Raw genomic sequence first — 26370 nt, 5'->3', positions numbered from 1 at the left:
TATATATTTTTAGTTGTCCAGCTAATTTATTTCTGTTTTTTAGTAGAGACGGGGTCTCGCTCTTGCTCAGGCTGGTCTCGAACTCCTTACCTTGAGCGATCCACCCGCCTTGGCCTCCCAGAGTGCTAGGATTACAGGCGTGAGCCACCGCGCCCGGCCCAGGCACTTCTTGATTCTTCAATAGACTGTCCTTGTAGCACTGATAGTGCTAAAAGGTCTCATAAAACCATGAGTGCTGTTTTTTTAATTTATCTAATAGCTATTTCAAGAAATGTTTTAAAATTGCTAAAGGTGCTGAGCACATCAGTGATGACCCTAGTGTGGGCGTGACCTCGCCTTGCCTTGACCCTTTGCCTTGGCATTGCTTTGCATGGGACACCTTGTTCCCTCTAGAGGTGGAGGGCAAGGCGAAGGCAGTACCAGGGGGCTCCTCTGCAGTCCATCGGTATTAAGAAATAATTATGAAGAGTCCTACATTCGATGACAGTATTATGGTCCTTTTTTTATTAGAGTTTTTACTGAAATATTTACAGATAAAATGGCATAATACCTAGGATTCACTTCAAATAATCCAGTGGAGGGGTGTAGATGATACAAGATTACCCACAAATTGGTAATTATTGAAATTGGGTGATGGGTATTAATCTCTTTTATATGCCTGAAATTTTCTGCAAAAAAAAGTTTTAAAAAAATAAAAGATTCAATAATGAAGCTATATCCTGCCTTGACTACTGCACAGCTATATGCTGAAGCCAGTAGGAACGTGTCTGGGACTGGCAGTGTGTGCTCGTCCCTCACGCCTCTACAGGGCTTCACTATTTACAGACCTTCACGTTCGCTGCTCCAGTCGGCCTGGATTTGCTGCCCACCATCCTTCCTCAGCCTGAGCTCAGGAGGGGGAATGCTGCATTCTTCAAACAGCGCATATTTGGGCCACAAAAGAAGCCTTTGCTCTGGACCGTTTGGCCCCTTGGCAGGAGGAACTTGCAGGGAAGCCGTGGTGGCTCTGCTGTGTCAGGCTGTCATTCTGCATCCCTGGGAGTAGAAAGGGATGTTTGGAGCCACAGAAGCTGCATTTCTGACACATGCTAATGAGCCTCAACCAGGGATGTAAATGGAGTCAGCGATGCCAACTAAATTCTGGTGTAATTTAACAACCCTTACTTAACCACCTCCCTAGACTGCTTCCAACTGGACACAGAATGCCGATTTAAAAGGGGGTGTTTCCCACTTCCGACAGCTTTACAATGCCAGTTTTTAAAAAGCTGCCATCTGTGCCCAGCCTCAATGTGGGCATCCCCAAAGGAGAAAAGCAAATGTGTTTTCTGAATACCCAATTTCAAGCCTCTCCACTTGTCCCCACAATCTTCCCAGTCTGGTCGGGAAGTAAGCTGCCGCCCAGGGGGCCCTAGAGAACTCCTATTGTGGGAGTCAGAAAGGACTCATTAAGCTGACACTCAACAGCTGGTCTTGTCATGCTAACTTTAGACCGTTCCTAATCAGGGACCACCAGTCCCTGAGGTGGTTGGGATCATTGCCTATTTGCAAAAGCAGGTCTCTCTCTAGCGAGTGACTAGGCTTTGAGTGCATGTAGTTGCATTACCCTATTGGTTACGTGGGCTGAGCTAAGGCAGCCAATGACCTGGATGTTCCTCACGGAGATAGGTGAACCACTTTGTTCTCTAAGACCAGCACTCACCTTGAACACACGTGCCAGTCATTCAGAACGGAACTCACCCCTCCTCGCTGACCCCATCTGCAGCGGCTCTTCCTGTCTTGTGTAGGGTTGCTGGCCAGCTAGCCTTTCAAGCCTGAGACCTGCGTACAAGGTTTAATTTCTCTCTTTCTCATTTTCCGTATCCAGTTGGTCAGCAAGGCTTGCTTTTATCTTTGTCTTCCTGCTTTTGTTCATTCATTTAATCATTCATTTCCACAAATATTTACTAAGCACTTACCATGTACCAGACCCAATGTTAAGGTCTGGGCATATGATGGGGAATAGACAGTCTTACGTGGTCCCTGCCTTCAGTTGCTATCTGCTCTCCTGTTGGGCCCTAATCCCCAGCCCCAGGGCCTTATTCAGGCCCTCGTTAGTTCTTGCCTGCGATAGTGTCCTAACTGATCTTCCTGCCTCAGGGTGATACTGGACCAGTTAGTCAGTCATCATTCTCTTGTTACAAATGACAGAAACCCACCTTGAATTAGCTTGGGCAATAAATGGGGGGGGGGGTCTAGTTTATTGACTCATGTAACCAAACTATAGGAATGGCCAGAGCACAAGTGAGAATTAGGGTCCAGTGAAGCCAGAAGCTGATGGACAGTCAGGAATGCCTATTGTTTCTGGTCTCTGCTTCCCCTTAAGTGTTAGCTTCATTTTCCCACCCACAAACTTCTTCCACTTAGTGAGAAACAAGGCTGTCCACAGTGTCTTCAAATTTTACCACTTTAGAAAGATTCTTTCCTTCTAGTCAAGTTCAAAAATCCCAAGGAAATGTTCTGATTGGTCCAGCCTGGGTCAGTTGACCTAAGAACAGGTGGAATCTGTGTGGCAGGGAGCATCTAAAATGGCCCCCTAGGATCCCCTGCCTCCTGGTAGCCATGCCTTGTGCAAAACCCAGCTTTTAAGGGAGGGTTGAGCTTATTTAATGACTCTCCCCTGAAAAATAGAATACAGCAGAAGTAATGGAATCTCCCTACCAATATGAAGTTATAGAAAGACTGTGGCTTCCTAAAACGCTTAAGAAGGTACTTCTCAGATTGTTGGCTCTGGGGCAGCCAGCTGCCATGTGCGGGGGCGGCCCTGTGCAGAGGGCCCACGTGAGTAAGCTTGGAAGCAGATCTCCAGAACCTGCCAAAGCCACACGCATGAGCTTGGAAGTAGAGTCTCTAGTCCTGGATGAGCTTTGAGATGATTGCCGCCCTGGCTTGACACTCTGAATGCAACCTCATGAGAGCCCCTGAGCCAGAGCCATCAGTTACACCACTCCTGGATTCCCGACCGATAGAAATTGAGATAATAAATGTTACTTGTTTTCAGCCACTAAATGTCGAGGTGATTTGTTACACAGCAATAGATAGCTAATAGAGTCTGTAATAAAATGGAAGCTTCTATTCAAAGTACAAGAGAAAGAGCCTCCTTTTCCCAGAAAAAGGAGGAAGGCAGTTTGGCTGATAAAAGAATAGATGTCCCCCACTACTCTTTAATAGTCTGTCCTCCTCTTTGCAGTGGAAGAGAAAGTTTTCTATAATGAAAATCTGATTGTGTCACTTTCCTGCTTAGAATTCTTAAAGCTCTCTATCACTCTGTCTTAGTCCATTCGGGCTGTTATAAAAAAAGTACTGTAGGCCGGGCATGGTGGCTCGCGCCTGTAATCCTAGCACTCTGGAAGGCCGAGGCAGGAGGACTGCTTGAGCTCAGGAGTTCAAGACCAGCCTGAGGAAGAACGAGACCCCCATCTCTACTAAAAATAGAAAAATTAGCATGGTGTGGCGCACCTATAGTTGCAGCTACTCCAGAGGCTGAGGCAGGAGGATTGCTTGAGCCCAGGGGTTTGAGGTTGCTGTGAGCCATGATGATGCCACGGCACTCTACCCAGGGTGACAGAGCAAGACTGTCTTAAAAAAAAAAATTACTGTAGACTGGGTAGTGTCTTCCCAGGCTGGAAGTCCGAGATCAGGTGCCAGCATGGTCAGGTTCTGGTGAGGGCCCTCTTCTGGGTTGCAGACAGCCACCTTCTTGTATCCTCACATGGAAGAGAAAGAGTGAGAGAGTTCCCTGGGGTCTCTTCTATAAGGGCACTAATCCCATTCATGAGGGCTCCACCTGCATCACCCAGTCACCTCCCAAGGCCCCACCTCCTAATAACATCCCACTGAAGAGTAGGTTTCAAAATGTGAGTTTTGGGGGAACACAAACATTCAGTCCATTACACATTCTTAAAATAAAATCCAAATGCTTAGCTTGACACCCAAGGCCCTTAATGATTAGCACATGCCTACTTGTCAAAACTCAGCTCCCACCAGTCCTCTCCCTGCTCCCTGCCCAGCCATGCTTCTTGCAGTTCCACAAGTACACCGCACAGTCTCTCCATGCCTTTAACACATTCTTCCTTTTAGGGCCACGTCTAGTTCCTCAAGGGCCACACACTCTAACCCTTAATCATAAGTTAAGGCTCAACTCAGGCATCGCCGCCTTCAGGAAGCCTTCCCTGACCACCTGATCCCTCCACCCCTCTGTCTTCTGCAGTCTGGTAGCATCCTGTCACGGCTCTTGTCACACTGTGGAATTGTTGGGATGATTCTCCACTTCCTTCAATAACTTCTGCTCTTTGAAGGGTGAACCAAATCTTTCATATTGGAATCCCTGGTGCCTTCTAAATAATAGGTTCTTAATATGTTTGTGATTAATTGGTTAATCAATTAGCTGGTTAATTGATCTATGTTATCGAGGAATTACTCTCACCTGCACCTGCCTGTTAATTCTGACTACACTATAAAGGAGTATGGGGCAAAGAGGGAGGTCAACTTTCATTTTTATTAACCAAGTTCACAAATGAAGTAGACATGACCCGTGATTCATGATACCCTCACAGAGTTTTAGTAAAAACTAAAATGTAATTTGGTCACCATTATGAAGGAAATCATCAGGGTTTTATGAGATAGAATAATATATATTTTTTGAGACAAGGTCTTGCTCTGTCACCCAGGCTAGAGTCCAGTGGTGTCATCATAGCTCACTGCAACTCAAACTCCTAACTTCAAACGATCCTCCAGCCTCGGCCTCCCAAAGTGCTAGGATTACAGGCGTGAGCCACTGCACCCATCCTGAGATAAAATAATATTTTGAGCTACTTGAGCTTGGATGAGCAGAGGCCCCCGTGTAGGGCTTGACATTTAAGCTGAGACCTGAAAGACAAAGAGCCTGGCAGGCAGAGGACCTACACGGGGGAGAGGTTGGTGCCTTTGAAGGATTCAAAGACTGGCACATGGATGAGAGGGAGAGTAGCAAAATGAGGTTGGACAGGTAGGCAGGGGCCATCGTGGCAGGGGTGAGGACTTGAGCTGACCCCAGTGGGTGTGCATGCTCCCACCTGAGCCACGCACTGCTCCCACTGCCCAGAACGTTCTTCCCCAGATAATCCTCTGGTTGGCTCCTACCACTCAAGCATCAAATGCCAACTCTTGCCCCATCTAAGGTTAGCCCTCACCCCTCTATACCGTCTTTCTAGCAACTCAAACATATTGTCGCACTTTATTTTCTGCATAACATCTGTTAGTATGTTGGAATAATCTTGTACATCTTTTGGTATACTTGTTTTTCTGTCCCTCTACAACATATGCACCATGGGGTCAGGGGCCCTGTATATATTGTTTACTGCTATGTCTCTTGCGCCTAGAACACTGCTTGGTGTGTAGATGATAAATATTGATTGTATCGTTTCAGTTAGCCAATAGTTTTTAATGTCTACCATGTGCCAGACCCAATGCCAGGTACCAGGACAAAACAGATGTGAATTCCACCCAGAACCCAACTTGGGGCCAGCTTCATGGGCACGCAAGCTGTGCAGTCATACAGGGCCCGTACTTAAAAGGGCCCGACAGTTGGCCTAATGCTCTGCTGTCATAGTTTTGAAATTCTTAATAATTTATGAATTAAGTGACCCATATTTTCATTTTGCACTAAACCCTGAAAATTATATAGCTGGTCCTCCTCTGACTTTAACTCCAGAAAGCACCTATCACATTTCTATTTGAAAACAGTTTAGGAACAAGTGAGTAGACCCTGCACACTATTGTTAATAATTTTAACAGACACGCATATTGACTCACATTTTCCAGGAGTGTGCAGGAGTGTCTGCTAAGAGAGAAGAATATTGAAGAGAAAAACCAAGGAATTACAGTCTTCAGGGAAGCAATAACATTTTACTTAAAAATTGGTTGAGCAAAGACTTTGTAGATGTTTGCAATTTGTATGCAAATAAACTAAAGACTCCTATATTCTGAGCTGAGACATGGCCCTGGGCAAAGCTTGAAGAAGACTACTGTTAGACCACAGAGAAGCCTTCATCAGTTTCTTTTTGCTGCCAGTTTAAATGAAAACCTTAAATAATTCCAAAGCTGCAGTTTCCACTGCCTTAGCCTTTTAACGAAATCATTAGTATGTGAGGCAGTTCTCTAACAAGGTAGATGCATCCTCATCTGTATTTGTTGCATCATCTCTGATGTATAATCTTTGTTCTCAAATTCATTGTCTGTTTAATCAGGCACTGATTTGGCATTAACTTGCAAATGCTGGGTCTGCTGCACCTGATGAAAAAGAATTTTCACTGGGTCAGACCTCACCTGATTTCTTGAAAACCAAGTCAAGAGCCCAATTAGAAGAGAGAGCTGAGAACAAACTAACATGCACCCCAACCCCCAGAGACTCTCACAACTGAGGGAGAACAGCAGTTTTATTGTGCTCATTGCTGCTCATTCATTCATTCAACAAACATTTATTGAGCACCTACCATGTGCTAGGCACTATACTAAGTGCTGTAGACAAGTCTTTGTCTTCACGCAGTTTGCAACTCAATGGGAGTACAGAAAAGTACAGGCAATTCCAACATGACCCTGGCCTAAGGTAAAAGGGGAAGTCCAGGCACTCAGGAAACCTCTGGGAGGGCCCCTCACCCAGTGGCTAGAGATGGGGGTGGGCATTCTTGCCTATGAATTGTATCCATTTGTCCATCTCTCTGGTCCATCCCTAACAGCAGGGATCCCCAACTTTTTTGGCACCAGGGACCAGTTTCATGGAAGACAATTTTTCCATGGACCAGGGGTGGGGGGCGGGGGGAGGTGGAGCTCAGACAGTGATGCACAGCCCACTTCCTAACAGGGCCGGACCACGGGCCTTTTCTCATTTGATCTGCCCCCACATCACACCATTGTTCAGCTGAGAACACCGAGGCTCAGGACATGAAAGTGGGCGGCTGAAGGTCTCCTGGCTCAAAAGTGGCTGAGCCAGAGTGGGAACGATTGTTGTCTCACTGCAAGGCTGGAACTCTCTCCTCTCCACCCCTGCTGTCATGTGGTAAAGCAGTCAAGAAATAACGGGGCTGGACACATTTGGTTATAATAAATTTGAAATACGCCTGACTGCTTGATCAGCATGCAGACATCCAGGCACCCGGGGAAAACTGTGGGTGAACCCACAGGGGCTCCACGAAGCACCCTCAAGTCCCCACCTCAGGTGGACAAGACCATGAGGTAGGCACATGCAGATCTGAACAAGCACAAAACTAATGTCTGAGGAGAAGTAATGCAGAACAGAGAACCTCAATGCCAGGAGGGCATTTGGGAAAAACAGCCCTGGCCCGGGTGCAAGGAGAAAGCAGGCCGCACAGCTCAGCAGCCGCCGGTTCTGGGGCTGGATCGTTTGGAGGTCTTGCCCTCCCAAGCCCCATAGGAGATGCCTGACACGTGACAGACCATCGGCAGCGGAGTCTGTCCGCCGTGCCATGGAACATCGTGTTCTCGGATCCACTGCGTCCTGTGCTCCCCGTTTCCTGATCTGTAACTTTAGGAGTTTCAGCCTCTTGGCCTGTTTCTACATCTGTAAAATGATGATAGTAGGACCAACCCTGGCCTTCTCTACTTCTCAGTGTTCTAAGAATCAGCCATGCAAGGGTGTGGGATGTGGGGGACAAGTGTTGGGCTTTGCATGGGGCCTGTGTGTCCTCAAGGGCAGCTTGTGGATAACAATGCAAAAGTTCCAGAGTTGGTACGAATATACAAACGAATATGCGAAAGGCAGTAAAGAGCGCGGACCCTGGATCAGACTTCATGGTTTTAAATGCTGGCTCTATATCCTGCTAGTTGGGTAATCTTGGGCAAGTGTGTTAACTTCTCTGAACTTCAATTTCCCAGTTTGTAAGTGGGGTGATACTGAAAATACCTACCTGACAGAGTTATTGTGAGGATTAAAGAAGTTCAGATGTCAGTGTTTGGTCGGAGTGATAGGACTGGCTGTGAATGTCATCGGACGCAGGATCCATAGAAAAGACTTTGCCATGTAACTCATGGTAAAATGTTCGCCCATCCTGCAGGCTGGGCGGGGCAGCACTGATTCCTTGATTAATGGATCTTCTGGGGTGGAAGCTCTTCTAGAATGAAGTCAGCCATATGTAGCTGGTGTTGGGAAAGAAATTCATAAATCATGCAAAGCAAGGTTGGCATGTGGCAGCTGGCTCAGCGGCAACCCTCGGGCCAGCCTGGCACACACCCACCCTCCGCCCGGAGGGTTATCTGTCACTGCCCAGAGCTCCGCCTGCCCAGAGCAGGCAGCTGGCTAAGCAGAGGCGAGGCCCGCAGCCCACAGCTCTCTAAGCCTTCTATACCCCGTTGTGACCCATGGCCCACAGTCAGGGGATCAGAACCCATCTCAGTCACCGGAACAGTGCCTCTCACATTTGAGCAAGCATCAGAATCCCCATGGCTGACCCCACCCCCAGAGGTTTTGATTCGGTAGGTCTGGGTGGGCCCCAAGAGTTTGTGACACTGGTTTGTGGGACCACAATTTGAGAACCACCGACACATACTCCTGGGGGACTGAGTTTAAACCTAGCTATTTATCTTTGGGCAAGTTTCTCCTGACTGAGCCTCCACTCCTCACCCATAAAGTGCGCATACCAGGACCGACCCCATCAGGGTGTACGTGGTAGCCTTTATCAAGATTCAGGGTATCCAGAAAGTGCTCAATCTGTGTCAGCCCTCAGCATTACCAACACATTGCTGTTGAGAACTTAGAGACCAGCTAATAAGTATGAAGGTGGAGTTGTAAAGATCCCAAGAAGTGAGAGGGAAAATGAACAAATATACACACAGTGCTTTTTGTATGCAATGTACTAATTCCTACACGCAAGAATGCTTTATCATTAGACACAAACCAAAACGAAGACGAACCCAGCTAGGATGCTTTAACTCATTCATTCAGCAAGCAAACATTTACCGTGAGTCTGAGAAGCAGGCTCTGTGCTGTGGTTGTGGGAGGTGTGAAGCTGGAGTAGGCACAGTTCCTGTTAGCGAGGTGCCACAGTCTAACAGAAGACAAGACTAGAGGGGACAGGTGCACGTCACAGCGCTCGGAGGAGGGTGATGGCTGAGGCTGGGGAGGAACACTCAGAATGCCGAGGAAGCAAGCTGGAGAGAGTCTTCTCAGACGGGTGGGAGATCGGGAAGGGTTCCCTTGCGGAAGCAGCGTTTGGCTGGGAAACCGAGTAGCATTCAACCCACGGAGATAACAAGGTGGGGGCAGAAGGAACAGCAAAAGCACAAACAAGAGAAAGCAGAAAGCAACTTTAAAAAACAGGACCCAGGTCATTCTGGCTGGATGGCAGGGTGGGGAAGAGAGGGTGGAAGGTTGGCCTGGCTGGCTGGTGTCTGGTGCTAGACAGCTTTGACCGTTGGTGGTTCACGGGACTCCTCCAAGATCATTCCATGTCCTTCGTGAGTGAGTGTCCAGCACACCACTGAGGGCTTGATGGTGAGTGTGATGATGCACAGGGGCGAGAGCCTGCGTGTTCTATGAGGGCAGCCCCCAGGGGCTCTAACTGCTTCCAGAGCTTCGCAGCATCCATCAGAATGAAAGAGGTCAGTCCCAAGCCCCCACCTGACAACCGCAGAACGAAGGCTGCAGCACAGCCAGGAGACAGTCCCCAGTGCCCCTCTGCTGCTCCACCCTCGGCCCCGCTGCCTGCTGGGGCCTGATTTAATTTTAACAAGCCCCCACTCTTCTGCCCCCACAGAGACCAAGGCTCAGGACAGCAGAGTCATCCCTGGGCCAGGAACCCGGGGCTCTGCAGCTGCCTGACAGGGCTGCGGGACCTGTGGCCCATCCGCGCAGGAAGAGACCGAGGCTGAGAGATGAAATAACTCATTCACGATGATTCATGATCACACGGCCAGTAAATGGTGGAGTGGAGATGGGTCTTTAGAGTCCATACCCCTAGCGCACCCTTCCCCCGCCTCATGGGGTTGAATCCAACAGGAGAGGGCTGTCCTCAGAGGGCTCTAGAGCCTCAGTGCAGCTCAGCCACTCAGCCCGGCTACCAGGCGGAGAGAGCGAGCCTCTCCCCTTCTCCACCTCCAGGCCTTTCCCAAGTGCCTGGCAGTAAAGACCTCTTCCCATGACAGAAGCTGCCGGGTGCCCCTCCCTTCTGGAGGAAAACTGACTCAGACCATCACAGGGGACACACAAATACCAAACACATTGAGAACATTGTTGGGAATGGAATCGTGGACATTATGAACTCAGGCCTCTCCTTTCCAGGTTTCCTTTCTCGTTCCCTGGTGGGAGAGGACTGCGCCCCATCTGGTGCTGGAAAAAATTCCCCACAGGCCTCCGGTGCCAGAGCCCTCGGAGGACGATGATGTCCAGGTTATTTTTCCCAACTGCAAGTGGGGAGAGCCCTCCTGAGGGGCCGGGGGAAGAGCCAAGTCGCAGAGGCCCAGGGATCCAGAACTGCTCCCTGCTGGAGAAGCGGGAGGCTGGCCCAGTGCAGACGCGTCCTGCCCCACCCCTGCGCTCTGGGCAGACTCTGCTGCCGGTTATGTGAGGCCTGCTGTCAGTGGCCTGCCCGTGGGCCTTTGCTGAGTCCTCCAAGGGCTGGCTAAAGGCTGACAGCCCCAGCTCCCAGGAAAAAAGGGGGTGGGGGAGAAGATAGGTCTGGGGGAGGTGCGTTTGGAAGAGAACAAGCAAGAGAAGAGAGCTGGACTCAGGAGATGCCAGCAGCAGAGCTCTTCAGGGTGGGAGTGAAAATAGATTGAAAGTGGAAAGGGGGCCCAGCCTGGCCAGGAGGGGCCAGAGGAGGTGGTGGGCAGGGGGCTGTGCTCCCTGGGAGGACGGGGGAGCGGGGAGGGGAGAGATGAGGGGATACAGACTGCAGCCGGGGTCCTCTGCAGTGACTTGCCTCCTAAGCCCAGACCAAGCCCGACGCTGTGGCCAAATCGTGTGCTCTGCAGCCAGCTAGGGCTTGGCTCTGGCCCCTCAGGCCTGGGGGGCAGAAGTTCTGGGGAATCCCAGATCGGCAGGCTGAACGAGGCGGGGGTGAGGGTGGAAATGGCTGTGTCCAGGAGAAGTTAGCGGTGCACTGGCCTGCTGACGGCAGTTCATATGTGCGTTTATTTTTACCTGGGTCTCTGATCACAGAAATGATGGGGTTTTTCCATTGGTTTCCATGGAAACATTAGATGGAGCATCTGTTACCCAATCAAGCAAGGCTAGTCTGCTAAGACTCTTTTTGGAATTATTTTGCTGTTTTCACCGAGGAAGTGTCCTGCCTGAATTTTCCCCACTGCTGCCTTGTGTGGTAGAGGAGAGGAAGGGCAGCTCTGAGGGCACAGGGCTGGCTCCCAGGGATGGAGAGAGGGCTGGCCAAAGGCAAGCATGGTGGCAGGCCATAGCCATTCCGGGAAGCCCTTTGATTTCCATTTCCAAGCCCCAACTGGGGCCCTGTGATGAAGCAACAGGAACATCGGCTCAGCCTGGCCCGAGCTGGTTCCTGGGTTCTGGTCCTAGGCCTGGCCCAGCAGCAGGGCCACCGGCCGGCTCCCCCGGGGCAGCCAGCTCCCAGGGCAGCCCATGGAGGCTGAGGAGCAAGCTGTCAGGTGCAGGAGAGGGCCAGACGTGAGCGTGCTGTTTCACTCTTACAGGACAGAGGCCTTGACCTCCCCTGCGAGGCAGGAAGGTGGCACTGAAGGGCGTGGCCTGGAGTCGGGAAGGAAGGCGCTGGTGCTCGGGAACATGTAAGAAGTGGTTTTATTCCAGGTGTGTGTTTCATAAGGACAGGATCCTCAAGGACAGCTAGTGGCACATGCTTTGGTCAAGAAGAAGAAAAGCAAAAACAGAATAGGGCTGAGTTGCCACAAAGGACGGCTGACCAGCGCAGGGCCTGGCATAGTGTGACCACAGGAAATGACGGGGAGACCCTCTCTCAAAGGCCCTCTGAGCAGCAGTCTTCTTACATTCAACAAGAGCAGGCCACGTTCCCCATCCCGGTAGGTCCATGCCCAAGCATGGCCCAGGCCTTCCAGTCCATCTTCTGGGGAGACGCCTTCACCGTTGGCCCAGTTCTGTCCTAAGCTGCAGCAGGCCTCCCAGGTGAAGGGGATCTGAGGCCCGCAGATGGCATGGACGAAACATCACAACAGAGGACTGGAGCAGTGTGGCCGTGGGGCAAAGGGCCCCACCTGCACCAGTGAGTCCAGAGGGGCGCACGCCTGGGCACAGGAGCGCTGCTGAGAGGACGCTGGTGAGAGTCAGGAGGTGAGAGGAAACTGCTGGAGAACCCTCCAGAGCAGGTTCTGCAGACCACAGACATTTGGCCCCTGACCCACAGGCCACGTTGAGGGAGCAGGCCATGGCAGTTTGGGCACACCAGGGAGGGAGACTGAGGGATGGCAGGTCAGGTGGACAGTGGCTCCAATCCAGAGCAGAGGTTCAGACCCTTTGGGGATCAGGGGCCTCTTTAAGAAGCTGGGGAAACCCATGAACCCTCTCCCTAGGAAAGTGCATATATGCACACACATGCAATATTTGGGGGACAATTTCTGGAAATTCCTACACCCTCTGGAATCCCTAAGCTCCCTATGGGTATGTGGATCAATGGTCTGTGAAAGACTACGGGCTTCTAGGGTAAATGTGTCCACCCCAGGCTGGTTTGCTTCAAGGGGAAGACCCCCAGGGATCCTGGTACCAACAGTCATTTGCCCAAAATCACACTGCCTGAACCAGCGGGATGGGGGAGAGGGGCATGGGAACAGCAGAGGCGGTTCCAAGACGTAGCCGTGGGGTAGATGTGGTAGTTCCCAGTGGCTCTGAGAAGGAACTGGGGGTTCTCTACACAAACAGGAGCCACCAGCCAGCCTCCCAGCCTCGTGCAGTAGCTGACCCTTCGAGGAAACCCCTCCTGTCACGGGGAGGGGAATAAGGATGAGGTTTAGCCTGGATGGCTGAGCCCCTAATGACTTAGGGGAAGTTTATGCTCCAGAAATGAAGTCCCATTGTTCCCGGCCACCCTGACCCATGTTGCTGGATTGACAGAGGCAGGAATCTTTGTGAAAGCAAGAGTTGAAAACCACGAAGGAGGATGGGGCTGCCCATCCTCCCGGGGGGCCCAGATGTGGGGGAGGGGGACAGGGCACCTGCTCATCATTAAGGCCCAAGAGAGATGTCTCAGCCAGACATAGGGCCGGATAGATACGGAGTCTGCTTAATAAACTGTGCCCTAAGTCTTCCACTAAAGATCCCTCTGCGGCCTCTTGCTGACAATGTCGGCAGCCACAGTCAGGACGGGAGGCCCAGTGTCAGTCTCAGGCTGGTGAACCATGGCAGGAACTACATTCTGGCAAAGAGACCTGTTCTTTTGGTGCTTTGTGCTCTTCCATATGTCTTCATTTGCGAAGTCCCCATCCTTTGCCCCCGGGAATCCCATCCCTCCCACGCCCCACCCAGCATTCCCTGGGCGTGGCATCTCTGACAGGCTGCTGAGCTTCTCACTTCCTACCTGGTCTTTACTTGCCCTTCTCCTCCCCTTCCCTCTGTTCCCAGCCTTCGGCCTCTCCATCCACATTGCCCACTTTCTCCACTCATGCCTGTCCCCACAGGCAGGCCCAGCTGGACCCCTGTGTGGGCTTCTGTCCGTGCCCTCCCAAGGCAACAAGGGGAGGTCTGGGAACCAGGAAGCGCCAAGGGAGAGGACAAAGGGCCAGGGGCACCTGCCAGTCTCTGCCCAGCAACAGTCCGGCACCCTGACCGTCTCCTCTCCCGGTGGGAGCCTGGGATGGCACAGAGGGCATTGGGCGTACCCCCCGCGCCCTCCCGGAACAAGCTGTGGAGCAACGTGTGTCGTGGTGGGTGTTTGCTGATGATGCCGGCAGAGATGTGAGGAGATGGAAACGGCCTGCTTTGCTCTCCCCCACCCTCACCCACTTCCGGTCCCAAAGTCTCATGCAAATGGTACAGGAGGCCCCAGGGCTACCGTCATGTGTGCGGCAGCAGCTGCCACTGCTGGGCCTGGGCGTCAGCCTGACACTTGCTGGTCACCAGCTGGGCAGGCTTCGTCTCCAGGCAGAGGCCGCTGACTGAATGCTGGATGAAAGATCCTTTTCTCCTCCATTTCTAGGAGGAAGGGAGACGGGGAAGGAGGGAGATGAGAAAATAATGACTAAAAATAATGCACTTTATTTCACATGTATGTACCCAGCCCTGTATATGCCTAGGACACATCCCCTCACTTCAGCCAGGCTGTGTGTCCCTTATATAAGAGGCTGCCCCCAGCCCCATAAGCTTTAAGCCCTGCCCTCTCCATGGGACTCCTGCTTCTGCATTTGGCAGGATGTTACTGTCTAGAATAGAGGAGGCAAAGCAGAGGCCCACAGTGTTTATTTAAAATGTGAGGCCAGGCATGGTGGCTCATGCCTGTAATCCCAGCACTTTGGGGGACTAAGGTGGAGGATTGCCTGAGGCCAGAAGTTCAAGACCAACCAGCCTGGGCAACATAGCAAGACCCGGTCTCTAAAAAATTTTTAAAAATAATTAGCTGTCATGCACCTATAGTCCCAGCCACTTGGGAAGAGGGAGGATCGCTTGAGCCCAGGAGTTTGAGGCTACAGTGACCTATGATCTGCCCTGCACTCTAGCCTGGGTAACAGAGCAAGACCCTGTCTCTAAAAAATATAAATAAATAAATAAATAAATAAAATTTGGCTTAGTTACCACATACAAATGTGCATTTCCAGCTCCTATTTAGATGCTGGGCCCAGTTCCTTATGTGGCCTCAGCTGGCTGGGGCTGAGGATTTGCTCTCTGCTCAAGATGGGGCTCTTGCTCTCCAGTTCGACATGGTTCCTGTCTGTCCTGACTTTTCTCCTACAGGGGTTTCCCCACCAGCTTCCTGCAGGCCCTTGGGTTTGTGAGTCCTGGCCTAGGTGAATCTTTTACTTCTGCAAACAAGCTTTCTTCTTCCTGCAGCCCTAAGCTTCTGACCTGTGAGACAGGTTACCTACGCTCTCTAGTGGCAACTGGCCACCAACTTTGCAGGGATGAAGGGTGGAGCAGTGGAGGCGACCCAAGTTCTCCCATCACAGAGTCAGGAAGGAGCTCCCAGGTCAGTGCTTTCGCTGTGGTGGTTGTCAGGGGCTAGGGATACAGCACTAACAAGACAAACAGTCCCTGCCTTCATGGAGCTCACAGCCTGGCAGGACATTAAACAAATACTTACCTGAAGAAGTATTTCCTCCTGCGTAAAACAACAGGCTTGACCTACATGTTGACTTGGGCCCCCATAGAGCCTCACTCTGGAGGGCTTATTTGAGTCGATATGTCTCAACCTGGGGTTCTCCTGCCAAGGTTTGCCACCCCCACTGCATGTTCCCTGGGATACAGGCCACCTGAGCCCAGGTGTGAGGAGGCTTACCTGCTTGCCTTCTCTCGGGTTGCACATCTGCAGTATGACTGGGGACCCAGGGGAAGACATTAAGGTGGAGGTGGCAGCCAGGCACTTCCCCTGCTGCTGGATGAGATGGTCACTGAAGAGCCATGCCTGCCGGACGGGGACCAGAAAGACCAGGTCAAAAAGGACAGTGATGAATGGGTAGACAGGCAGATGGGTGATAAAGCAAATATACTGTATATGTTTGTAGAATTTTCTACAAATAATTGTAGCAAGCTAGGGTAGATGTATGGGTATTCCCTATACAACTCTTTTAATTTTTCTATATGTTTGACATTTTTCATCATAAAATATTCGGGTGGGGGCGCTTAGCTGGAGCTGGCCAGAGGGCAATCAAGGATGCACTAGGGGACGCTAGGGGAGGGGGGAGAACAACAGGACATGGACCTGGGCTGCCCGGGAGCTGGTCCAGGCTGGAGTCTCCGTGACCTCTCTAGTCTGGGCGTGGGTGTAGCACTCATATGTTGCACCTGTGTGCACACAGGAGTCCTGGATGTCCTGCTGCCCATCATACAAGCTGACTGCAGCTGTATCTCAGGAGAGAACTGGGTGCTCTGTGGGCAGCATTTCTCCCTCTGCAAGGAGAAAGCAGGTGGTGCACAGAAGGGTCCTGTGCGACAGGCTGGAAAGGACATAAGAATGTGGCAGGAGCAGAGTGCAAGGGGCCCTGGGAAAGTGGGTTTGTGGCGGGTGTAGACAGAGAAGGACGAGAGTGAGTAGAGGAAAGCCCTCCCCCACGCCCAGACAGTGCCCCCAGCTCTCTTCTTCTCCCAGTCCTGACCCAAACCCCTCGGCAGCTTACCTGGGCCGGCTGGGGGTTCTTGGCAGACCCTCTGCAGATCCCCATTCCAAGCAGGAAGTCACCAGCTGTGTTCTGGCCCTGGGATTCTAAGCAATTGGCCCCCTGCTTAATGATGCCAGGGAGCACTTCCTTCACAGGGACCCTGCGAGAGAAGACAGTGGTCAGGCGTGTCCTCTGCCCTCCCCAGGCTTACCCACACCCTCTGCCTGAGAGCAGCACCCAGCAGCTCCAGGAGCACCAAGGTCTCCGTGGGAAGGGCGCAGGGCAGGCCTGGCCAGCAGGGGGAGCGGCCTCTGGGAAGGCTGGGCCTGGACTCCAGGCGCCCTTCCAAGCAGCTGCGGGAGCCTCAGGGACCGCCCTGGAGGCCAAGCCCAAGACATGGAGAACCCTAGGGGAGAGAGCTCAGGCCAGAAACAGTCCAGAAAGAGGAGAGCCTGGGGAGAGACTGAGTCCTAAACGTGGGCTCACTAACCAATCTCAAAATGACAGGGAAGGGGTGGTTTTGAAGAGGCAAGTTTAAAATATACAAATGCAAAAATGTGTTTAATCTCACTAATGATTAAAGAGCTGCATATCAGCCACCACTGTTTGCTTACCGTATCTGTATACACACCCTCATACATACGTATGTTTTTTTTAATGACAATGCCCAGTGTTGGCAATAGCTGTGGGATTAAATCTTCTCATACCCTACTGGTGAGAGCATAAATGAGCCCAACTTTTCCAGAGGGCAGTGCGGTATCATGTATCAAAGCCCTTAAAAATGTGCAGGCCTTTCACCTAGTAATGCACTTCTAGGAATTTATCTTACAAAAATAATTATAGATGTGTTAAAAGATATTCATCTCAGAGTGGTGGATTAACTGAAAACACTGGAAATTCCTGGTTATCCAACAATACAACAATACTGCGTAGGCTAAATGAATTCTGATTTCATCCATAGGATGGATGAAAAACTCTAAGGCCATTAAAAATGACTTCGTGAAAGAATATCTGGTAACATGAAAAAATGTTCACAGCATACTGTTAACTAAAACAGGCAAGTTTCAAAATATTATATTATTAATAAAACACTTTATATGCACAGGAAAATATGCTTAAACACACTGACACCCTGTGGGTAATAACCCTAAGGACGCTGCCGGCCCAGCTGATACAGACTTGACTACCTGGGTTAGAAGGTCATGTACGTTCTTGGATTATGGATCCACCAGGGGGGTGATGAGAACCAGTAGGGCTTAGGGCCTAACTACGTGCCTTATCTTATCTGCCTCCCATAACCTCTGCTGGGGAGAGAACCTGGGCCTGGGGGGCCATCAGAATATTCTTTGATGGGGACATCTGCAGGATCTAGACCACATCAAGGCTTTCTTCCTCAGGGCTGGCTGGAAACCATGGAGTTCTGGAATTGATCTTTCTCATAAGCCTGGGGGAGCCACTTTGACTTTCTCTCCCACACCCCTGACAGCAGCATGCACCTCCTTCAGATCACACTGGCTTCCAGCTGAATCTGGCCCCAGAACACTTTTTTTTTTAAGAGACAGGGTCTCGTTTTGTCATTCTGACTAGAGTGCAGTGGCGCCATCATAGCTCACTGCAACCTCAACCTCCTTGGTTCAAGCAATCCTCCTGCCTCGGCCTCCAGAGTAGCTGGGACTACAGGCATGCGCCACCATGCCCAGCTAATTTTTCTATTTTTCGTAGAGATGGAGTCTTGCTGTGTTGCCCAGGCTGGTTTCAAACTTCCGGACTCAAGTGATTCTCCTGCCTCAGCCTCCAAAAGTGCTGGAATTATAGGTGCAAGCCACTGCACCTAGCCTGTTGTTGCTTTTAATTATTTGACAATATTAAAAATTTTGAAGGTTACACAGAAAAATTTCAATCCAGCTTCTTTTGAAAAAATAGCAAGATCAGATCACACTGGGCTTGCATTCCAGCATGCACACTAATCCACCATGGTGGGTAGCAGCTGCCCCCTCTGGGTGGGGCTTTTGCATCCTAGTTTGCCACAGTCCCCACAACTCCCTGTTGTCTCATCCCCACCCACTGGACTTATTTACATCACTGTCTGACCACAGTAAGGATTTGAGTTTGCAGCCTGGCTAGGGACAAGGGTGTTGGAGGGCAGTAGCTCCACCCTCTCTGCCTCACCCAGGAGCGATGTGTTACACGTTCTCTCCCTACAGAGACCAGAAGCCTGCTGAGGCCTCTTTGGGAACTGCGCTCAGGGGGATGCAGCAACGGGCCCAGGGCTAGTTCCAGACCCTCCTACTCTCTTCTTCTCCCCACCCCCTGTTGTTTAGGGAGGTATGCAAGCTGATCAGCTTGCAGAGGTGAGGTGGCACTGTCCACATGTGACAACGGCCTCTGGCACTGAAGGCCTGCTCACTGATGCTTACGGACAAAACTCTGAGCTCTGTCCCTGTGGTGGCAGCCCTGGAGCAGCTGTCCCTAAGCCTGGAGTCTCTGGGCTCCATCCAAATGCCGTATGAATGCTGACAGAATGTATAGAAATGACTGCTCTTTTCTCCTCAGCCTCTCAGAAATGATGCCTCTGAGTGAGCACTGTCTCCTTAAAAGTGTTCGCTTCCAGGAGCTGTTCATTTATTATATTTTTATAAATTAATGTTCTTCCTTTCACAGATATTGACCAGGGAGCTGGAATTATCCAGGCTGTCAACTTTCTTCCAAGGATGCTGCTATTGCTCAAATTGTTCTGGAATTTCTTGGAAACTGCTCCTTTAGTAGTAGTCTTGCTACTTTCGAGTTATCCTATATTTGGGACCTAGGATTACATTATCTGGGTTAATCACCTAGTTTATTCACTGGCTACAACCTAACTGTGGCTGTTTTCCAAAACTCAAATCTGCCTTCAAAGGACAAAGATTTGCCTCTTTCAAGGATAGTCAGGCTCTGAGGAGGGGTGGAGGGTTCTGGAAAACCACGGCAGCATTCTTGGGAGAAAGCTGGCAGCAGCGGAAAACTTGTTCCCCAAGGTGACAGCTAGAGAGGGAGGATGCTAATTTTAGACATCATTGAGGCATATTGACCATACAATCTATTTAGTCACAAATATTTATTGAGTGCCCATTTTGTGGCCGGCACTGTTGTAGGTGCAGGAGATAAAGCAGTGAACAGATAAAAGCCTCTACCCTCAAGGAGCTTGCAGGCAAGTTCAAGGAGATGAAAACAAAATTAATGGCCAGATATAAGCTGGGGAGGTAGGTGGTGCTGGGTGTTCAGGGGAGTATCCCTGAGAGGGGGACATTTGAGTAAAAACAGGAAGGAGATGAGAAATGAAACATGTGGATGTCACCAAGACACTGAAAGGGGCGTATCAGAGCTTATTACAGTCCTGTTTGGAACACACCACGTTCACCCACGACTGGAACGCTAGTGTACACACCGTTGGCATTTTGCTTCCTCATTTGCTACAGCAAACGTTTCCCCAAGTTTTTTCGCAGTCTTTACTATTATATTAATGGATGCATATTTGTTTAAATTGATGCATGATGATTCACTGAACCCAGCCCCTATCGTTAGTTGTTTCTCATTTTTTCACGGCAGCAGATAAGCCTGCAGTATCTACTGGTCAACGGCTTTTTGCTTTGGTTGCTTTATTTTCTTAGGATAAACTCCCAGAAGGGAGAGAACAGGGTCAAAGGGGATGAATGTTTCCGCAGTCTTTGCTGCATAATGCAGTGCTGTTTTCCTAAGGGGGTAACGTTCATTTCTAGGTCTAAGACCCAGCCTGTTAAAAACTCGGTTCCTACTGTGCCTAATTTATAAATCCTGGTAATGCCCTCTCAGTTCCCCCAGAACCTTCACATGGACATAAATCCTGGCAGCTAGAAAGAGCCAGACTATCAGGGGTGAGGGGCCCAAGGTGGGTGGGGGTGCGGGGCCCAAGCTGCCAGCCCCCACCAGGTGTGATGCATGCACAAGGTGAGGGCAGCACTCACATGAGCTCTGGGTAGACGTTCTCCAGGTACCAGCGGAAGGACTTGCAGTTCATCTTCTTCCTCTGCTCGATCCTCGTGGCCACACTGCAGGAGGAGGCAAGGCTGGGCTTTGGCCTGCCGGTGTGGGGAGGACGGCAGAGGCCCCGGCCTCAGCCCCAGGAGTCAGCGCCCTCCTCCCCTCCTCAGGTGGGCAGGAACCAGGAGCCGCTCGAGCCTGCCCGCCAGCCTTGGCCACTGCCATATGTCAGTCTCTGACCTGCAAGCTCAACGCAGGTCTCCTGGGTCCTTCTCATTCCTCTCCCCGGATTCCTGCTCAGCGCTCGGCTTTCAGGATTAGCCCAGCCCAAAGGGGACAGTGTTTTTCTCTCTGCTTCTCACTCCTTAGGACCTCGTTACCATAAACTCGTCCTTACTTTTGCAGAGAGCAGAGCCTTAGTTAACTAGAAGTTTTCCTTTCCTGCATTCCACTTGAGAAGAAAGTCCAACAATGAGAAGAGCAAGCTGGAAACATCTTTCCGGAGTTTTGGCAAATAAGGACCACGTGATGTTCCTTCCTCAACTACACCAGCCATAAAGCCTGTGGGCATTTAACCCTCGTCCCCACCTGTCCAAGCCTCAGGTTCTTGTACAGTGAGCTGGGGACACGACCACTCACCTGGGAAGGTTTTTGTCAGAAGCAACTGAATTAAGGAGACACAAAGTACTTAGGACAGGGCAGGTGCTAAGTAAATGTTTGTTCCCCGTTTAAAGAAATATCTAGTGACGTAACTATTTTTTGAAAAAGGGGATAGATATAAATAAATACAGTGAAGAAGATTCACTGATGATCACTAATAATGTTTTCAAATTTTTCTGACCACGAATGTAGGTAGGAGATAAATCTGTCTTACATTATGATCTAATACACCCCATATACAGTCAGCCTTCCATATCCATGGGTTTTGCATCTGTGGATTCAATCAATCGCGGATCAAAAATATTCAGAAAAAAATTTTTCACAAAGTTCTAAAAAGCAAAACTTGAATTTGCCATGCACTGAGTACTGTATTGAATCTACTCGAATGAAGTAATTTGTAGGCATTGTATTAAGTATTACAAGTAATCTAGAGACAATCTAAAGTATACGGGAAGATGTGTGTAGGTTATATGCAAATCCTACATCATTTTGTATCAGGGATTTGAGCATCCATGGCTTTGGTACCCACCGGGTACCTGTGGTCCTAGAACCAATCCCCTGTAGACATCAAGGGATGACTGTACATATATAGGTAGCTGCATGACACAAACATACAACTGAAATAGGAGTTTCATAAAACAATGCTAACCCTTAACTGCAATCAACTCTTATTTTCTATTCTGTTCTGTACTAATCTAATCTATAGTGTTCTATTTCTCTCTCTCTTTTTTAATGCCAGTCACGACCCACTAAATTGACTTCACAACCCATCTGCATTTTGAAAATGCTTAACTAGACTATAGTCGGAACAGCCCATCACAGGAAAACAGGCTAACAGATCGCGATTTTTGAACACGGGGTGGAGACAAACCCCCAAATGTTTTCTGCGGACAGTCCTTTCTTAAGCATGACCACAGATGTCCCCTTTCCTGCAGGCAGCTTGGGGGGACGACTCTTTTTCACAAGCGAGCCTTCTCTCGCCATATCTCCCTCTGACCTGTGTGCACCGCACGGGCCAGCGGCTTGTCTTTGCACTGCATTCCCTCACGGGGCCCAGAGGGGCCCATTAGCGGGGGAGCTGGGTGACTGAGGAGGCTGTGAGCAGTGCCCTGGTGTACGTTCCACTTTACATTCTGCTGGGGTTGTGCTGTGCTAATGTGGGTGGGGGGAGGCAGACAGTGGGGCTGGGGGCCCACCTGCCAAAGGCCTTCCCGATGGCCGAGGGCCGGGCCTCATAGTAGTATTGCTTGTATTCGTCCATCCACACCTCTGCAGTGCGCTTGGTATTCCTAGAAGGAGAGGAAAGAGCTAAGTAAGGTCACCAGAGAGGCAACACGGTCAGGATCGGGATGGGTTCTGAGCGGGCAGGGCGATGAGACTCTCAGCAGCAAGGCAGCACTGACTGGGGTGCATAAATGAGCATAGTCTCTTTGGAGGACAGTCTGTCACTATCCATCGACTTTGTGGACATGCACGGTATACTCTATGACTTTCCCATTTCAGGAATCTATTCCACTGAAATACCTGCATGTGGGCAAAAAAGACATTACAAGAATACTTGTCTAACAAACCATTGGCGACAACCTAAATGCCCATCAATGGGAGAATAATTACCTACTCCCACATCATGGAGCACTAGGTGCCTTGAAAAAGAATGCCACGGTTCATATGTATTGACCACTGAAGGGTGTCTACAATTTAGTGTTCAGTGACAGAAAAGCATGCTGCCGAAAAACACACATTTATATACAAGCACAAACACAAACCCATGGTGTGCGTGTCTTTCTCTATACATAAACTTTATATATGAAAATGCATCTGAATTGATAAAATGCACCTGAATTGATAAAACGGCAATCTATTAACCGGAGTTACTTCTGAGAGACAAATGGGATACACAGAAGTAAGAATGGGGGAAAAGGACTTTCACTTTTTTTCTGTATAATAATTTAAGAAGCTGGGTGCAATGGCTCACGCCTGTAATCCCAGCACTTGGGAGGCCAAGGAGGGAGAATTGCTTGAGCCCAGGAGTTTGAGACCGGCCTTGGCAACATAGCAAGACCCCATCTCTACAAAAAATAAAAAAATTAGCCAGGCGTAGTGCTGTGCGCCTGTAGTCGCAGCTGCTTGGGAGGCTGAGGCAGGAGGATTGCTCGAGCCTAGGAGTCAGAGGCTACAGTGAGCTATAACCACACCACTGCACTCCAGCCTGGACAACAGAGTGAGACTCTGTCTCAAAAAAAAAAGTAAAGAGTAAATATATAATATTAATGTGTATATATAATATATAATTTATATTGGTACTGCTTGAATTTTTACAGTGAACATATATGACTTTTATAATTAAAAAACAATAAAAATGGGTGGGAGGAAGCATAACAAAACTCTAGGCCATTCTGTTAGCTAGATCGCACAAATAAGCATGGACCTGGCCAGGTGAAGAGCCATTCTGGGAGGAGGGGATGCTCACGACACCCCCTCACCCCCACCAGGAGAGCGGGTCATGGCTGGCTGAGGCCAAGTGCACCCTGTAGCTGGAGACATGGATGGACAGGTGCTTGACCAAGTCAGGGTCGGGACACTGGCACCCGTGGCCAACACTTGGGCTCAGTGAGGGAAGGGCAGCACTTGGTTGGTCATTTGGCCAATTTTCCAACACCTTCAAGGACAAAGGGAGTCAAAGCAAGAGAGACCTGGTGGCAATCCCCCCAACTTCATCTTTCCATTCCTGAAAATACCTGGAATCCCAGAATGTAAGACCTGGGAGGGGGCATATGGGGGAATTGAGGCCCAAGAAATGGGGTGGCCACCCAAAGTCACATGGTGCGTAACTGGCAGGGATGGGGTCTAGAGCCTTGGTGTCCTGCTTCCAGTCACCGTGACCTACCTGATGTAGGTGAGGGCGTTGCCCTCGGGAAAGTTGTAGGGGTGCCGCTTCCTGAAGACGTGGCCCACCCGGCTGCAGGGGACGATCTCCAAACTGCCACCACACATCCACACCCTGAAGGAGAGCTCTGCAGGAGATGGCAGCCATCAGGAGCAGGAAGGGGGCCCTTGGCCAGTCCCACTGAGCGAGAGTGGGAAGGGGCTGGCTTCCCTTCTCTTTGGTGTCCTGCTGGAGGCACGTGCTGGGGGCGGAGCTCCTGGGCCTGTTCAAATGGGGTGCTCCTACTCCTTGCACATGTTCCTGACTGCGCACCCCACGCGTGTATGTGCATGTGCTTGCATACGCATGCGCAGACACACACACCTTCCTGTGGCTGAGGCCTGGGAGAGCAGTGGAAAAACCTTTGAAAGAACACCAAGAACATAAGGAGAAGGAAAACTGAACCAACAGCAGCATTTCCAGCCTCTGTCTAGAAAGCCTCGGCCAGACATGAGCTAAGGAAGAACATATCTGCTCATCAGCCAGCTCTGGGCATTTGTGAGGTTAGAAAAACAGCCGCCAACCAAACCACAGGCTGCTCCAGCTGGCATCTTTGTGGCTGGCCCCGACCTCCCTCTTGGCCCAGTTGGTCTCCATGCATAGCTGTCACTGGCCCTTTCCTTCCATGGTGTTGGTGGAGCTGAGCCAGCTTTTGCAGACGACTATGGTCCCCAGCAGTGTCAGGAGATGCACGAAGTGGCCATCCTGCCTCCCAGAAGGGGACATCACAGGTTACCACTCAGTTCTCCACTCTCCAGTCGCCATTTATGGTAAGGACCCACCTTGGCAGCTGGCTAAATCTCACATAATCTCTTCTGATTTCCTACTTTCTTTCATATACACCCTATAGTTGGAGACTCTGTGACATTAAAACACCTTCCTGTCCCAGAAAATCCGTAACACCTGTTTTTTTCAAACTAAAACAAAAGACCATTTTCTCAAGAGTTTTGGCTCCACAATTGGCCCTACGGACACTTGTGGTCTCTAGCCAGGCGTGGAGCTCTCACTGGGCACAGCGGGTCAGAGCCCTCCCAGCGACGCCCACCTCTGGCTGGCCTGTGTGCACTCAGGGCCAGGACTGGATGCCTGGCATACCTGCAGCCACACACAGCGTTGGCTACATTAATGGGCTTCCCTAGGTCTGCCCATAGACTGCCAGGCATCCGTCCCTTCTGGCCAGAGCTCTGCAGCAACTGAGGTTTAGAACTGGGGACAGGCCTGGGGGACAGAAGATCTACATTTTGGTTCCATTTCTACCAGACCAACTTTGTTATGCTAATTAAGTCACTTCATCTCACTCAGCCCACATTATCCATACTATTATTAGCTATTGTTATTATTATCAAGAAAGGCAATAATGACAGTAGTAACCATCATCCATTTACTGAGCACTTACTATGTGCCACACTCTTTATATCCAACATCTAATTCTCCCTGCAACCACGTGAAGTCAGTATTATTACCCTTATGCTTTTTAATAAGGACTGTGAAGCTCAAAGATGTTAAATAACCTCTCCAGGGTCACCCAAATACTCAGTTGCAGAATCACAACATAAAAGTTCACATTTTGTCCACCTACACTGTTTGAATCAGATTCTTTGGTTCATTCAGCATATTTTTACTGAGCACCTATTATATGTCATACACTGTTCTAGATTCCCTTATGCTCTAGTGGGGGAGACAGGAACTCAGGAAACTAAAAAGCAAAAAATACAAGATTACACGAAAATGAGTAAAATATGTAGCATATCAGATGGTGATAAGTGCAATGGAGAAAAATTAAGCAGGGAGCAGAACAGGGCTCATGGAGTTGGGGGTGGGGCTACATTTTTAATTAGGCTGATCAGGAAAGTTCTCACTGGGTACCTTTGAGTTAAGACCTGAAACAGGTGAGGGAGGGAGTCACGCGGCTGCCAGGGAAGAGCATTCCAGGCAGAGGGACCAGCAAGGGCGCAGACCTGGGGCTAAGAGCTGGCTGCAGGTTCAAGGAGGCTGTGCAGCCGGAGTGCAGTGAGGGAGGATGGGGGAAGGGGCTGTGGCTGGGGGCAAGGGCAGATAGCGTAGGACCTGGTAGCCAGTGTGAGGGTTTGGGTTTCGCTCTGAGTGACATGGGAACCCTTGCAGGGTTTTAGGCAGAAGAGCTTAAACACATGATCTCTGTTTTAAAAGGATCCCTAATGTGAACCCCACAGTTTTCATGTTTGCCAGCCCCATTCAAGGTGTCTTCTTGGGTCCTGAGTTTGGATCTCTTGGGGGACACAGGCACTCGTCTCAGTTTGGGCATCTCCCTCCCTTCAACAAAGGAATAAAATGAAAGGCTCGAACCCACCAGCAACAGGAGTCTCACGGCTCAAAACTGGTTCCAGCAGCTGAACGTCTGAGCGCTGCAGCTAGCCTAGACGTTTCTTTGGATTTCTTCTAAGAAACAAAACCCTCGCCAGAACCGCTCTGCAGTTAACCTTTCAAGTTCCCCAACCCCTGAGCCTTTGCCTCAGGCAGAGTTTGAAATCAGC

The 26370-nt window shown here is 50.1% G+C and overlaps 1 protein-coding gene across 1 annotated transcript in view; it reads right to left on the bottom strand.

Annotated features, from left to right (window-relative positions):
* Positions 1 to 11780: 11780 nt before the first annotated feature.
* Positions 11781 to 26370, bottom strand: part of GALNT16 (polypeptide N-acetylgalactosaminyltransferase 16) — an 84004-nt gene continuing 69414 nt past the window's right edge. The window contains exons 10-16 of the mRNA XM_012656101.1: positions 23819 to 23945; positions 22128 to 22220; positions 20256 to 20339; positions 16294 to 16435; positions 15456 to 15581; positions 14019 to 14158; positions 11781 to 12947 (exon numbers count right to left, since the gene is read on the bottom strand). Coding sequence (XP_012511555.1) covers positions 14021 to 14158; positions 15456 to 15581; positions 16294 to 16435; positions 20256 to 20339; positions 22128 to 22220; positions 23819 to 23945 — 710 coding nt within the window. The 3' untranslated portion in view covers positions 11781 to 12947; positions 14019 to 14020. The remainder of the gene's footprint in view (positions 12948 to 14018; positions 14159 to 15455; positions 15582 to 16293; positions 16436 to 20255; positions 20340 to 22127; positions 22221 to 23818; positions 23946 to 26370) is intronic.

The sequence above is a fragment of the Propithecus coquereli genome, unplaced genomic scaffold, assembly GCF_000956105.1.
Source record: "Propithecus coquereli isolate 6110/MARCELLA unplaced genomic scaffold, Pcoq_1.0 Scaffold5, whole genome shotgun sequence".
Taxonomy (NCBI): Eukaryota; Metazoa; Chordata; class Mammalia; order Primates; family Indriidae; genus Propithecus; species Propithecus coquereli.
This window is presented reverse-complemented; position numbering and strand designations above follow the sequence as displayed.